The 13,488-nt window shown below is 37.2% G+C and overlaps 2 protein-coding genes across 2 annotated transcripts in view; one reads left to right on the plus strand and one right to left on the minus strand.

Moving 5' to 3' along the window:
- The window catches only part of LOC128866127 (uncharacterized), a 40,158-nt gene that overhangs the window by 8,802 nt on the left and 17,868 nt on the right, over window positions 1-13,488 (minus strand). The window contains exons 3-6 of the mRNA XM_054106636.1: window positions 1,820-1,908; window positions 1,526-1,759; window positions 1,181-1,451; window positions 672-1,121 (exon numbers count right to left, since the gene is read on the minus strand). Of these exons, the coding sequence (XP_053962611.1) occupies window positions 672-1,121; window positions 1,181-1,451; window positions 1,526-1,759; window positions 1,820-1,908 (1,044 nt within the window). The remainder of the gene's footprint in view (window positions 1-671; window positions 1,122-1,180; window positions 1,452-1,525; window positions 1,760-1,819; window positions 1,909-13,488) is intronic.
- Window positions 3,915-5,012, plus strand: LOC128866155 (zinc finger BED domain-containing protein 4-like). Its single transcript, XM_054106676.1, has 2 exons — window positions 3,915-4,081; window positions 4,139-5,012. The coding sequence occupies exons 1-2, from the start codon at window positions 3,962-3,964 to the stop codon at window positions 4,325-4,327; spliced, it is 309 nt and encodes a 102-aa protein (XP_053962651.1). The 5' UTR covers window positions 3,915-3,961; the 3' UTR covers window positions 4,328-5,012.

Below are 13,488 nucleotides of genomic sequence, written 5' to 3' on the forward strand. Positions count from 1 at the left end.
CCAGTTGGACACACTAAGTGAAGCCAAGTCATTCTCCACCTGATCTTCCCAACACAGAGGAGGCCATTCTCTTCCTCTGCTACCACCAGTTGGTACCATCTCGAATATTTTCAGAGCCGCAGCGTTTGTATCCATTCGGACGACTTGACCCACCCAAGGAAGCTGCTGGAAACTATTACCGCGGTCAAATGCCGTTCATACATAAAAGAGTTGTATTCCATACCTAACTGCGCAGGGTATTTTATATTATTATTACCGTTTCAAATGAGAATCTTTGTAGTTGCCAATGATTGGAAGAATTTATAAGCAGTTGTATGAAACTACGGCTAAACAAAGAAATCTCAGCACCTTCCTGCCAATCTAGCTACTATCATTTCCTGAGCCTATAAGTATTCTAACGTTTAATGAAATATTAACCCATCGATCTCTCCCTACCAATTATTCTCGACCAAACATTTCACTTTTCAGCATATCTATCGAGTATGTAGGTCTTGAGCGCTACCCAGAAACATGGGGCAGTTTCTACTATTATTTCTCATTACCCAGTTTCTATTATTACTTTCATCACACAGCACTAAGCATCAGAGCGGCTTTCTCGCTATCCTTATTACCTTTAACAATTGACTAGCGAGCTCTTCTTTTTATAAGCACTTCAAAAATTACTCGCTCACCTGACACAAACAGTCCTCAAATGGCAGCGTCTCTATACCAATCGATTCCATACGTTGCTGTTGCTCCTCATAGAAATACTCCAATTCATACATAGACAACATACCATCACCATCAATATCCATGCAACGGAACCAATACTCAATTGCAGTTGGTGTACGCTTATCTTCCTCGGAAAGCAGAAACCACACAAAATCGGTATAGGACATTTTTGGCTCATCTTCTTGTTGTTTCTTGTTGTCGCTACGCGTCACACATCCCGAAAATATTCGCTCAACAATTCGTGTGGACAAAGCGTGGTCACTGTGCCGAGCTAAATCATCTTGATTAATTAGTAAATCGTGATCTTTGTCCAACTCCCAGAATTTGCAGTAGATGACGTAGAAGTGTTCGTAGCTAAAGAAGGCCATAATTTGATTGATATCATCCTCCTCTTCAAGCAACGTTAGGACCTAGGAAGAAAGTGTTGTTTGGAAAGATCCAAGTATCAAAAAAGTTTATCAACACCCACCTCCAACAAGTCGGATTTCTTCAATTCCGATATGGTTATCCTGCCCGACCAGCATCTATTTACCGAGTAGAATATTCTCGCAATGACTGTATGCACATATCTGGAATGAAACTCGGTGGCCTCTTTGAGGAACGCCAGACCGGGATGAGTATCAACGACGTCTTGCACTAATGGCGCCAAATCCTCTGGCAGTATGTACTGGCGAAAACGTTGGCCACGTGATAGAATGTAGACAAATCGTGAGGAGGCATCATGGCAATAAACGTTCATTCTAAGTACCGAAGAGGTAGATCGTAAATAGATTTATTTTTCACCAAAATTTTTTAGAATAGTATTTGTAATTACTGTTTCCAGAATTCCACGAATCTTTGTCGTTCAACCAATCCTGAATTACTATGTTGACAGAAGACCATTACTGGCATACGCCAATAGAAAGGCAGACCACAGATTTTCAAAATGCGCGGTAACTCGTCCTTGGTCACCTGGTTATTCGGGAACGAATCGAATGCGGCCAAAATGCCACGCAGGGTGCGCTCCAATGCGATTTGTGGCTGTGGTTTGCCATGCGGGAAGTAGAATCTGGCGAGAGTGAGAGTTAAATAAAATATACTAACAGGTGTACCGGTCTCTGCTACTTACCGAGGTATGTACGCTGATTTGGTATTGCGAATTTCACGTTGTATCGAGTTATGTTCGGGTGGTGGTGGAGGAGTTGAATGTAATTTAACCTGTGGGAATATCAGAAGAAATATTAGTAAAGTGCGTGAATAAAAGGAAAAAATATGAAGAAAGATAGCTAGTATTTTGACTAATCTTTTGAACGACTTTCGATGTATCTTTGGTTTTTGCAGAAAATAAAGCCACTGTGGAACTAATGTCCCGTATATTGAAACAAACATTAACGTCCCGAAATTGAGACCCTACAACTGTGACCAAGAATGTTGTATCCATGTATGTAGTAGAGCTGGGAAAACCATCGATGGCACCATCGATATTATCGATGGAACCGATGGAGTGCGATAAATCGATGGAAATTTTTCGATGTCGATATATCGAATTTCTTTTTGGTTCCAACACGTGTGTAAGTAAATTGCAATATATAGTAAGATTTTGTTATTATTAATTTTTTCTGCCTTTCTTTACATAGAGGTCTACTTTTATTCTATTAGAGTACCCTGGCAGTTCCTCTGGTAAAATGGACAAGTTTTTGACCTCATCCCGTAAGCATTTTAAAAAGAAACAATTACAGGACAATTTTTAAGAATTTTTTTTTTTTTAGAAAAAGATCATGATACCTCTCCAACATCATCAAATGAACCATCTTGTTCAAAATCTGAACCGGAGCCTAAGCGCAAAAAGTGTATTTCCGCAGTGTGGACACATTTTGACAAATTGCAAACCAAACAACTTGCAAAATGTCATTATTGTGGCAAAGAATATAAGACAAGCGGAAACACGTCCAACTTGTTAGAGCACTTAAAACGGGCCCACCCTCTTGCCCAGCAAGTTAATAACGAAACTACGTCTTCTCAGTTAGAGCGATATTTTACACGGACAGACGTTTATGGTCCACCATCTTCCAAAAAGGAAGCAATTGACAAAGCCATTGCTGCAATGGTCGCAACGGATTTGCAACCATTTAGCGTTGTCGAAGATATTGGACTTAGAAACTTGATGAGGGTGGTGGACCCTAGATACGTCATGCCCTGTCGAAAAACTCTGCGGGACACGCATATTAAAAATATGAACGAGAGTATGACGGAGAAATTGAAGGGCATTCTTGACTCCGTTGACTCGTGCGCTATCACAACAGATGCATGGACATCTCGTGCAAATGTTAGTTATCTAACTGTAACGTGTCACTTTATTTTAAATTTCGAGCTTAAGACGGCAGTGCTATCTACAAAGCCACTAATGGATGAGACAAACCATTCAAGTCTAAATATTGCCAACACATTGCGTGAAATATGCGATGAGTGGAAAGTGTTCGACAAACTGCACACCATTGTGACCGACAACGCAGCATCTATGATTAAAGCGTGCGAATTATTGAAAAAGAAACACTTACCGTGTTTTGCGCACACTCTTAATCTTGTTGTGCAAGATGCTTTAAATCTGGAAAATGTGCAAAACGTTTTAAAAATCACAAAAAGAATAGTGTCCTATTTTAAGAGTAGCGCTATTGCTTATGCAAAGTTCAAAGATGCCCAAGGCACCGAAAATCCTTGCTCTCTATTGCAAGAGGTCCCTACTCGCTGGAACAGCGCATTACAAATGATTCAGAGAGTGTTGCGGACAAGAGAGCCCCTAACTGGCACCCTTTTAAGATGCCATAATGCTCCGATTCCACTGTCAGAGGATCAATTTCGGATTTTGAAGGACTTGTGCTCGCTTTTGGAACCGTTCGAAAAAGCCACAAAACATGCGTCTGCTGCAAAGGGCGTTACAATTTCATTAATTGCTCCTGCAATTTTCGCCTTATCGCAAAGTTTGGAAGAGCTCCATGAGCAGATGTTAACACCTGTAGGGAGAGAAACTTGCGAGTTTTTACAGAGCAACGTAAAAAAAAGACTCTTCTCATATGAGAATAGATCAGCACCACGCCTTGGAACTCATCTTGACCCACGCTTCGAAAAGGAGGGTTTCCAAAATCCGTCAAATGCCCAGCAGGCCATGTTGATGTTGGAGGGAGAGGTTCATAATATAATACAGGACGTGAGATCTAAAACTTCCACAGAGGAACTGCCAAGGAATGAGGAGACTCCATTTTTATTTAAATGCATGGCAGGAAAAATAAAAGAAAAAAACAAAAGTTCACGGGCGGACTCAATTATTACCATTCGCCAATATATGGAGCAGCGCAATGCTCTTCATGACAGCGATCCGCTCCAATATTGGCAGGTAAGTTAAGTGTAGTTTTTTTTAACAACTTTCATAATTGTACTTTCTACAATACAGATTAACAAGGAACATTTATTTGCACTTGGACAATGCGCAATAAAATTCTTGTGTATACCAGCAAGTTCAGCTGAATCAGAGCGCACATTTAGTAAAACAGGAGCTATTGTGACGGAACGGAGAGCATGTTTAAAACCTAAACAAGTGAACACATTGGTTTTTATTAACAAAAATCAATGGCTACTTTAAAATAACTGTGATATTGGAACGAATTGTTTTTTTTTTTAAATAAGAACCTCTCATTAGCATTAAGTTTGGAAATCACCTTTTGTTTTGTAGTATTTAAGAGTAGCAGCTATCCGCTGCATAGTACAATAAGGACCTCTCATTAGCATTAAGTTCGGAAATCGCCTTTTGTTTTGTAGTATTTAAGAGTAGCAGCTATCCGCTGCATAATACAATAAGGACCTCTCATTAGCATTAAGTTTGGAAATCGCCTTTTGTTTTGTTTTTGCTTAGAGAGATTTTTGTTTTCGTTTTTTGGACTTAGGACGAGAAGTCACCCTTTTTTTTATCTACAAGTTTAACTTGAAACTATAAATTTTGTTTTTATATTAAAGAACATTCACAAATTACAAGCTAAAATCATTTTAATATATTTTCGATGGAATTAATTTATAAAGGGCTAACTTATAGTAGTTAAATTATACGCTAGATAATTCGTATCGATGATTATAGACAAGGTCATGAGTTCTGATACTTTTGGTTGACCCTTTTTGAATATTTGAAACTTTGTAATATTGAAAAACGACACCAAAATATATATTATATGTTGAATAACTCGTTTAAATTTTCGATGGAACCATCGATAGTATCGATGGTTTTTTCCATCGATGGAAAAAATATCGAGTGGAGCAACCATCGATGGATTCCCAGCTCTAGTATGTAGATATTAGATATAAAACATGTACATACATACGTTTGACAAAAATGGTCACGTTAACGGCGCCGACCCGAAGGTGTTGACAAACATTTGCTTAGTAGCATTAAAAACCTACTGTTGGGTAAAACCTACCGATAGTTCCTTCCTAAAGCATTTTTTCTATACGCAGACAGATTAGGTGTAAAATTATATGGATTTAGGCGGCTAAGTGGCAGGTCCATTTTGTAAGAACATTTGGTCAAAACAGTGATAGGCTTTTCCCGCATGAAAACTTGATAGAAAATCAGTATCATAACTCCACAGAACGAATGCATCACATTACGCTTGAACAAGGTTGGTAAAATATCGCCAACTTATTTCCAAAGTCAATTTTGTGCAGCCCAAACTGCCACATCTTCACTAACACATTTTAACGATATTCGCATTGCTATCTTTCCTTAACCACATTTTTAACGATTTTGCTATTCGGTAACCCATTTCATTACAAAAATCGATATGACAAAATCGGCTGTCGATGTCAATTTTCGCAAACTAAAGGACAACAATTTTGTTGTGGTTAAATTAAACGAGAAAACCGGAATTAGTAATTTGAATTAAAATTTTGAAATTAAACTAACAATAACTTGTTAAAAAACGGGAATATATCCCTTGAGTATTTGGGTTATGACTTATCGCGAGGAGAGGAGATAGTGAGCCCTCAAACAGTGGACCGACATTTGCTCCGGGATGTGGACAATCTTTTCAATTTCACCTCACTTTAATATTTAATTTCACAAAGATGCCACTTTCTATCACTTTGAATAAATAAAAGAAGACAGCTGTTAAGTGTTAGTTCACATAACAAATTTGTGAATAGCAAAATCTTTAGAGCAAATGGCAAATACTGTAGACAAATACAACAATTGTCGAATCGTACAAAGTTAGTGAATCGTACTACTGGGGTCCAATAACCAAACTCGCACGTTATCACCGAGAAGCCAAAATATCCTCAGAGAACGACATTTTGATGGAATTGTAGAGCGGTGGCATCACTGGCCAATTTTTCTTTGAAAATGCTGCTGAAAACGCCATTTCGGTCAACGGTGGATGCTACAGAGCCATGATGAACGATTTTTTGTGGCCGTAATTTTAAGGCATGGGATTGGACGATCTTTAGTTTCAGCAGAGTGTCGTACCATGTCCCGGAGACCTTGTCACAATTGAGCTTTTGCGCATCAAGTGCGCTAATCGTGTTATCAAAGGTCTAGACGATATCTATTAGACATCTGGGAACTGTGTTTTGATGCCGTTCGACTTCTCTTGTTCGATACTATGAGAACAGTTCATTAAGGATACTTTATATATATAATTGGCGCGTACACTCTTGTTGGGTGTTTGGCCGAACTCCTCCCCCTATTTGTATGTGCCCGTTGATGTTGTTCTACAAATGGAGGGATCTACAGTTTCAAGCTGAGTCCGGGCGGCTGATATTTTTTATGAGGAGTATTTTCATGGCAGAAATACACTCGGAGGTTTGCCATTCTCTGCCGAGGAGCGACCGCTATTAATATAGAATTTTTTTTTTTTGTCATTCAGGTACTTAAAGCAAATATTGAGGAAGCCATTCGAGAGATAGAACCAGAAATCGTCAGCAAAGTCTTGGAAAACTGAGTTAATAGGTTGTGCTACTGCGAAGCCAGGAATAACATTAGCGAGACAGCTATAGAAATAAAATCTGATGGGAAAGTTTGCTCCTCGAAAAAATTAATTTGTTAAAAAGAAATCACTATATGACCGCCCTGTATATCACGCACAAACAATAAACATTGGCTACACGAGGTTTCGGCGCTGATTAAAATTTAAAAGCTTAAATGTATGTATGTGTGTATAAATAAAAATTTCCTAGAATATTTTAAACTAAGTATCGTTTAATTTACTTTCAACATAAAGAAAGGTACCAAAACTTAATAAGGAAATAAGAAATATTGTTGTACAAACCCATTGAAGAAGTTTTGTCTTGCTAAAACTATTGAATTATTTTTGAGTGGAGGATTCAAAGTTGCCTATATGTATATAAAATAATTTATTCCGTTCCCTTATCTACCCATTTGTTTGAATGTGCACTCTTCCCATTTACACACATTTTTCAAAGATTTTGCGCTTAATATTTTATAACACAAAAAAACATGCGCCGCATTAATTAGTCACGTGCACAAAATTAGCAAATGAACACTTCAATTAAATAAAATCAAATTTAAAATTTTCCACTTCATTTAGCATTCTCCTTCATTTCAACTGATTCAAATTCCAAATTTATTTATTTGTTTTCTTTGTCGATTTGTTTGATTGTAATTCCTAGTAGCACCTGCCCCTGGCCGTGGGAGAGTTTTACATGAACTTTACAGCAACAAAATAAAAGGCTATATGAAGCAACAACAAATATTTTAATGATATCTAGGAAAGAGAACATCATTTGCAATTAATTCTTACAAAAAGTGTACCTTGCGAGGAGAGAAGAGGAGAGGGGAGGGGAGGAGAGGAGAACGCAGAGAAGAGAGTATGGATGCTTAAATGAAAGCGGAGGCGCGATGCCTCTGCATCATGACGGTGAGTGCAAATATGAAATCCATTTTTGTAAACTGTAAGGAAAATTCCAAAGTGGTTTGAATCAGTGCTCGTTTCACATACATTTACTGACACACCTTTGTATGTATTTAGCAAAAGAAATGAAAAAAATTGCAGTAAAAATATTTTTTATTGATTACTGAAAGAAATTGCAGTATAAATATTTTTTTACTGAATACTTGTTGTTATTGAAACAAATTGGACCAAAAATATTTTTTTACAGATTACTGAAAAAAATTGCAGTAGAAATTTTTTTTTTTGATTATTGAAAAACATCGCAGCACAAATATTTTTTTACTGATTGCTGAAACAAATTGGAATAAAAATATTTTTTACGGATTATTGAAAAAAATTGCAGTTAAAATGTTTTTTTACTGATTACTGAAAAAAAATTGCAGTATTCAATTGCAGTATACAATTTTTTTTAAATTATTACTGAAGGAAATTGTAGTAGAAATATTTTTTACTGATTACTGAAATAAATTGGAATAAAAATATTTTTTTACGGCTTACTAAAAAAAATTGCAGTATAAGATTTTGTTTAATAATTACTGAAAGAAATTGCAGTATAAAATATTTTTTTACTGGCAACTGAAAAAAACTGCAGTAAAAATATTTTTTTAACGATTACTGAAAAAATTGGACTAAAAATACTTTTTTATTGATTACCGAAAGAAACTGAAGTAGAAATATTTTGTTATTGATTGCAATAAAAATGTTGATAATATAAATTAATTTGCATTATCAGTAAAAAATTTATTGTTGGTGTTGGTAGTCAAAATGTAATGCATTCTCATCAGGGAAATTAAATCATTCACGTACTCCATAAATATTTTTAATTTTCGGCTTATTTTCTTTTCCTCAGAAAAGAAAAGGAACATATGGCACACTGAATACAAAAGAGTCAGAACTTAAAATCGAAAATATTCAGCAAAAGTTCAAATAAAAATGATGTGAAAATATGTAATATTAAATATTTTGTATTATGAACAGACTGAGATCGCCAATAACGAAAGTCCACCTTGCAGCTTTAAGTATTTTTTCGAAAGAAGCGAAAAATTACAGGAAGCTTTGCTTAAACGAGAAGTATATTACTTCCAGATTCGAGAAATATTTCGAGAAGTAATTCCAGATACAGCCTGACGCTTGAAATGTTATTGCCGCTATATTGGGTGGCTAATTTTGCGCCACCTTGTACTTTGTCCGCTATCTTCTTTCAATGCTAGGAACTCATATTCTTCACACGGCTAAGCCCTACGAAAGGAACTAGTCAGCTTCTACATTAGATTTATACCAGTTAACAAACTAATTCATAATGAACAAAATAAGCAGATGATTGGCTCCACCAACATTTATATGCAGCTAAATCTCATTTCCGTCACCGTAACCGAATGGGTTGGTGCGTGAGTACCGTTCAGGAGTGCGAAAGTTCGGATCTCCTCATAAAAAACAATTTGCCGTTCGGAGTCGACTCAAAACTGTTGGTCCTTCCATTTGTGTTCTCTTCTTCACCACGCTGTTCCCCTTTTGTATTTGGGTTGGAGATAAGATCGAAATGTTTTCTCCACCATTGTACCATATTTGGTGGTCAGCGTTGATTAATGGTTCAATGCTTTTGCTTTTAATCGGTTGTTTGGAATTAGATTTGTGTTGGGTGGGATTGTTGATAATACGGTGCAGTTCTCTCCAGTTGTGCACACCTGAGGCTTCTCTTGCCGCTGTGGCCAGGTTTGCGTAATGATTTCTGTTGTCACGCCTGGCTAGCTTCTTTACTTTTTTTGCTGCTTCCCTATGTTTTATGGTCATTGGGTAATTACTAACCAAGTGAATGTTTAATGCGTTTCTGTCATTGATGGCAGACTATGTACTAGTATTATTTGATATTCATTGCTGTTTTTTACTCCTAAATTCATATCCAAGCTTGTTCGATGCGGCTTGCTTTACCGTGTTGGTTGACCTGCTATTAGTCAATCTTGCATTTAGTTCAAAGTTGTATTGAGTTTTTATATTGGAGTTGACCAGTTTTGACGGTATTAAAGCGCTTTCGTCTACAAGACGCTTCATCAACTATTTTTGCGTTCAATTTAATTCTGAAATCGGCTATGCCAACTCATTATCGCTTCAATATCCGCTCAAAGCTTGTTTCTCGCATCCATCAGGGAGCTCCTCCATTCGTTGCGACGCAGGTGTGGTCGATTTGGTTTCTGGCAGTACCACTGCACGAAATTAAACATTATTATTTTTTCTTCTTAATAGCTTTTTTACGAAATAAAAAAAAATGTGAGTGATGGAAATCTTTATTTTGACCCTTACGTGATCCATTGCTTGTCCGTTTGTATACTGCAGCTGACTCGATTGCAAGTGTCAAATATGATTGACGTACGACTCCATTTGCAAAAATTATAGATCCTCCGATGGGATGATTAATTTTGTGGTACCTCTAATTGATCATTTTGCAACTAGTACCATTCTAGTCACTTTGGAACAAGTGTGAATTTTTCCTTCCGATGGGGTGATTAATTTTGAGCCACCTCTAATTGATCATTTTGCAACTAGTACCATTCTAGTCACTTTGGAACAAGTGTGAATTTTTCCTTCCAATGGGGTGATTAATTTTGCGCCACCTCTAGTTGCTCATTTTACAACTATTACCATTTTAGTCACATTGGAACAAGTGTGAGTTTTTTCTTCCGATGGGGTGATTAATTTTGCGCCACCTCTAATTCATCTTTTTACAACTAGTACCATTCTAGTCACTTTGGAACAAGTGTGAATGTTTCCATCAAATTCCATCGGTTCATGCTCTAGAATATTTTTTGAGTACTTTGGCTTTTTACTGCAGGATGCTTACTCACGATCTGCTCGTGGACGATACGAGATACTCAATTGATTTCTAGGAAAAAGCGTATGGAGGATATGAGGGGATGAATTAGTGTATACAAAAATGTGTACGTTTGTATCAACGCTTCGGGATACATACTAAGTCAGGTATGTACTATAAAACTATTCGCACCTGAGCGTATGCCCATATTTATGTACGTATACATACATACTCGTGCATATGTATGTATGTATACTTTTGCATTAAATAAATATTTCTAAATTGTTTACACATTTTTCCCACTTGTTTGAATCAACAAAAGATACATTTTTAGTTTGTAGAAGAACAAAAAGAAATTTCGCCACACATACATATGCAAATACAAACGCGCATATGAGCCAATTGAACAAATCTAGAAAATTATGACGTTTACCATAAAATTATGCTTAGCGTTGTTGCATGCTACATAAGTTACCGGCTAGGCGACTGATGGCGACGATATCAACATCAAACGCAAGCGGCCATCCGATCTGCTTACGCACACATACAACACGCGCACACACAACCCATTTAATATTTGTGCGAAAATTCGCTTTTTCCTAAAACCGGAAACATTTTCGGTTTAATGAACTTGTTGCAGCAGTGAAAGGGTGACTTTACCACACACCATTTATTTTAATGTTCAAAAACAAAAAATTCAAAATCCATATTTCCATCTGATGCATTTCGCACTTATTTCAGACATCTCACCTTCTCATGTACGCCATGCAAACAACCAGATACTAAATAAACATTTTAGCGAAGGTTTTTAGTTAAATTTAAACGGTTCGAAACGACACAGCAAAAAATAGATAAAATCAACAACAACTTTAATTTTGCTCGTAGTACTCGTAGATAAACAATAGCACGAGCACATCTGAACAACAATAAAATAAATACAAATGTACGCGAGTAATTTTGCTGCTACGTAAGCGTAAGAAAAACAATAGCCAAAAATAATTTTAGTAAAAGGTAGGGAAAGCTTCGAATGAGTGATTTTCCAATTTTCCGATTTGCCATTTCACTTTTTTACGAGTTCTGCTACTCGTTGGCGAATTGCATGATGCACAGACTTTTTGAAAGCTCTTCGCATGTAGGCTCATGCATACACACAGGAATACATAGTATCATACTTGTATTGAGCAGTAAGTGCACATGGCCCCTAAGGTGGATTGATTGTTGCGTGGGTATGCACGTGTACGTAATATTGACGGCCGATCGTATAAATTACTGTTGATTTACAAACGAACTACATAGAGAGATTACAAATTGTTGTGTTACATATGCGTTGTGCGTTCATATGTATAGTAAAATTTCTCTTTACGGACAGGCCTTATAACAGGGCATCTTCAATGATCGGAAAAATTTCGTTCGCACGGATTTTCATTAAACTTTTCATACAAATAGCATCCCCATAACGGGACACTCTAATAACCGAACACGAACACTACATTTCAAACTATTTTGATCAAAAATCTCTCATAAACGAAAAAATTTTCTGATTTTTATTCCGAAGATTCCATTGCCAATCTATGCAAAATTTCCGGAAGGACTCGATTTGGCGAATGATTTCGACGGTTTTCTCCAAATCCATCAACATGTCCGCACTGAAGACCACTCTTTGGAATTCAATCTGAAGAATAAGCGATATTATGGGTGTACACCAGAGACCTGCATGGCTCACTGTTTTCTTGAGTTGTTCATACGCTAAATTTCTTGCTCACATTCAGTCAATTGAACCAAAATATTTGGTCAAGTGCAGTCAGCTCATGCAGGCGAACGCGTAGTTCAGCTCAGTCAACACGTATGATCTAATGTCTTCGGCTCAAATCTAATCATTGAACAAAAAGCAGCATTGAATGAAATTAGCATCGGCCTTTGCGTTCAAACGATCAAACTTGTTCAAAGAAGTAATTGTCATTATTGTAAATAGCACATGTTCGAGCAAACGAGCGTTGAAGAACAATGTACGCTGTAAATTGCGTTTCGTATTTGAAAGGATTAGTTGGTTTCAGCAATGTTTCCTTATTTACATTATTTTCTTTCGTGTTTTATTATAAGTTTTAAGAAAAAAAACAAATATGAAAATATAGTGTTTTTGCTTTAAAATTTCGCTTTTACTTTGCTATCGTTAGTTACAAGCAAAAACTCATGCGGGATCATACGTGTTCAAACCGGCTCATTTGGCTCTATAGCCCTTTTATTCTTGCTCAAAAAAATGAATGTACAGCCGAACGAGCAAATACCCGAAACGGCTGCTATGAAGACGATTGGTGATAACATGGAGAGCTAAAACGCAGCACAAAGGCCTGTTTTTTTGTTCAAGCGAAGCGTATTCACAATACGCCAAATCTTGGAAAAGACCCATGAAAGGAGAATCGACACACACCATCTTTTCGTCGACTTCAAAGCTGCATTCGACAGTACGGAAAGGAGTTACCTGTATGCCGCTATGTCTGAATTTGGTATCCCCGTAAAACTAATACGGCTATGTAAGATGACGTTGCTCAACACCAGCAGCGCCGTCAGAATTGGGAAGGACCTCTCCGAGCCATTTGATACCAAACGAGGTTTCAGACAGGGTGACTCGCTGTCGTGCGACTTCTTTAACCTGATGTTGGAGAGCATCGTACGAGCCGCAGAACTTAATCGCTCAGGCACAATATTTTATAAGAGCGTACAATTGTTGGCGTATGCCGATGATATTGATATCATCGGCCTTAACAACCGCGCTGTTAGTTCTGCCTTCTCCAAACTGGATAAAGAGGCAAAGCGAATGGGTTTGGTGGTGAACGAGGACAAAACGAAGTACCTCCTGTCTTCAAACAAACAGTCGGCGCACTCGCGTATCGGCACCCACGTCACTGTAGACAGTTATAATTTCGAGGTTGTAAAAGACTTCGTTTATTTAGGAACCAGCATTAACACCGATAACAATGTCAGCCTTGAAATCCAACGTAAAATCTCTCTTGCCAACAAGTGCTACTTTGGACTAAGTAGGCA

This window comes from Anastrepha ludens, chromosome 2 (assembly GCF_028408465.1).
Source record: "Anastrepha ludens isolate Willacy chromosome 2, idAnaLude1.1, whole genome shotgun sequence".
NCBI lineage: Eukaryota > Metazoa > Arthropoda > Insecta > Diptera > Tephritidae > Anastrepha > Anastrepha ludens.

Coding starts and splice junctions, on each gene's coding strand:
- LOC128866155 (XM_054106676.1), top strand. CDS start 3,962: ATGGCAGGAAAAATAAAAGAAAAAAACAAAAGTTCACGGGCGGACTCA. Junction 4,082..4,138: donor ATCCGCTCCAATATTGGCAG/GTAAGTTAAGTG, acceptor TCTACAATACAG/ATTAACAAGGAACATTTATT.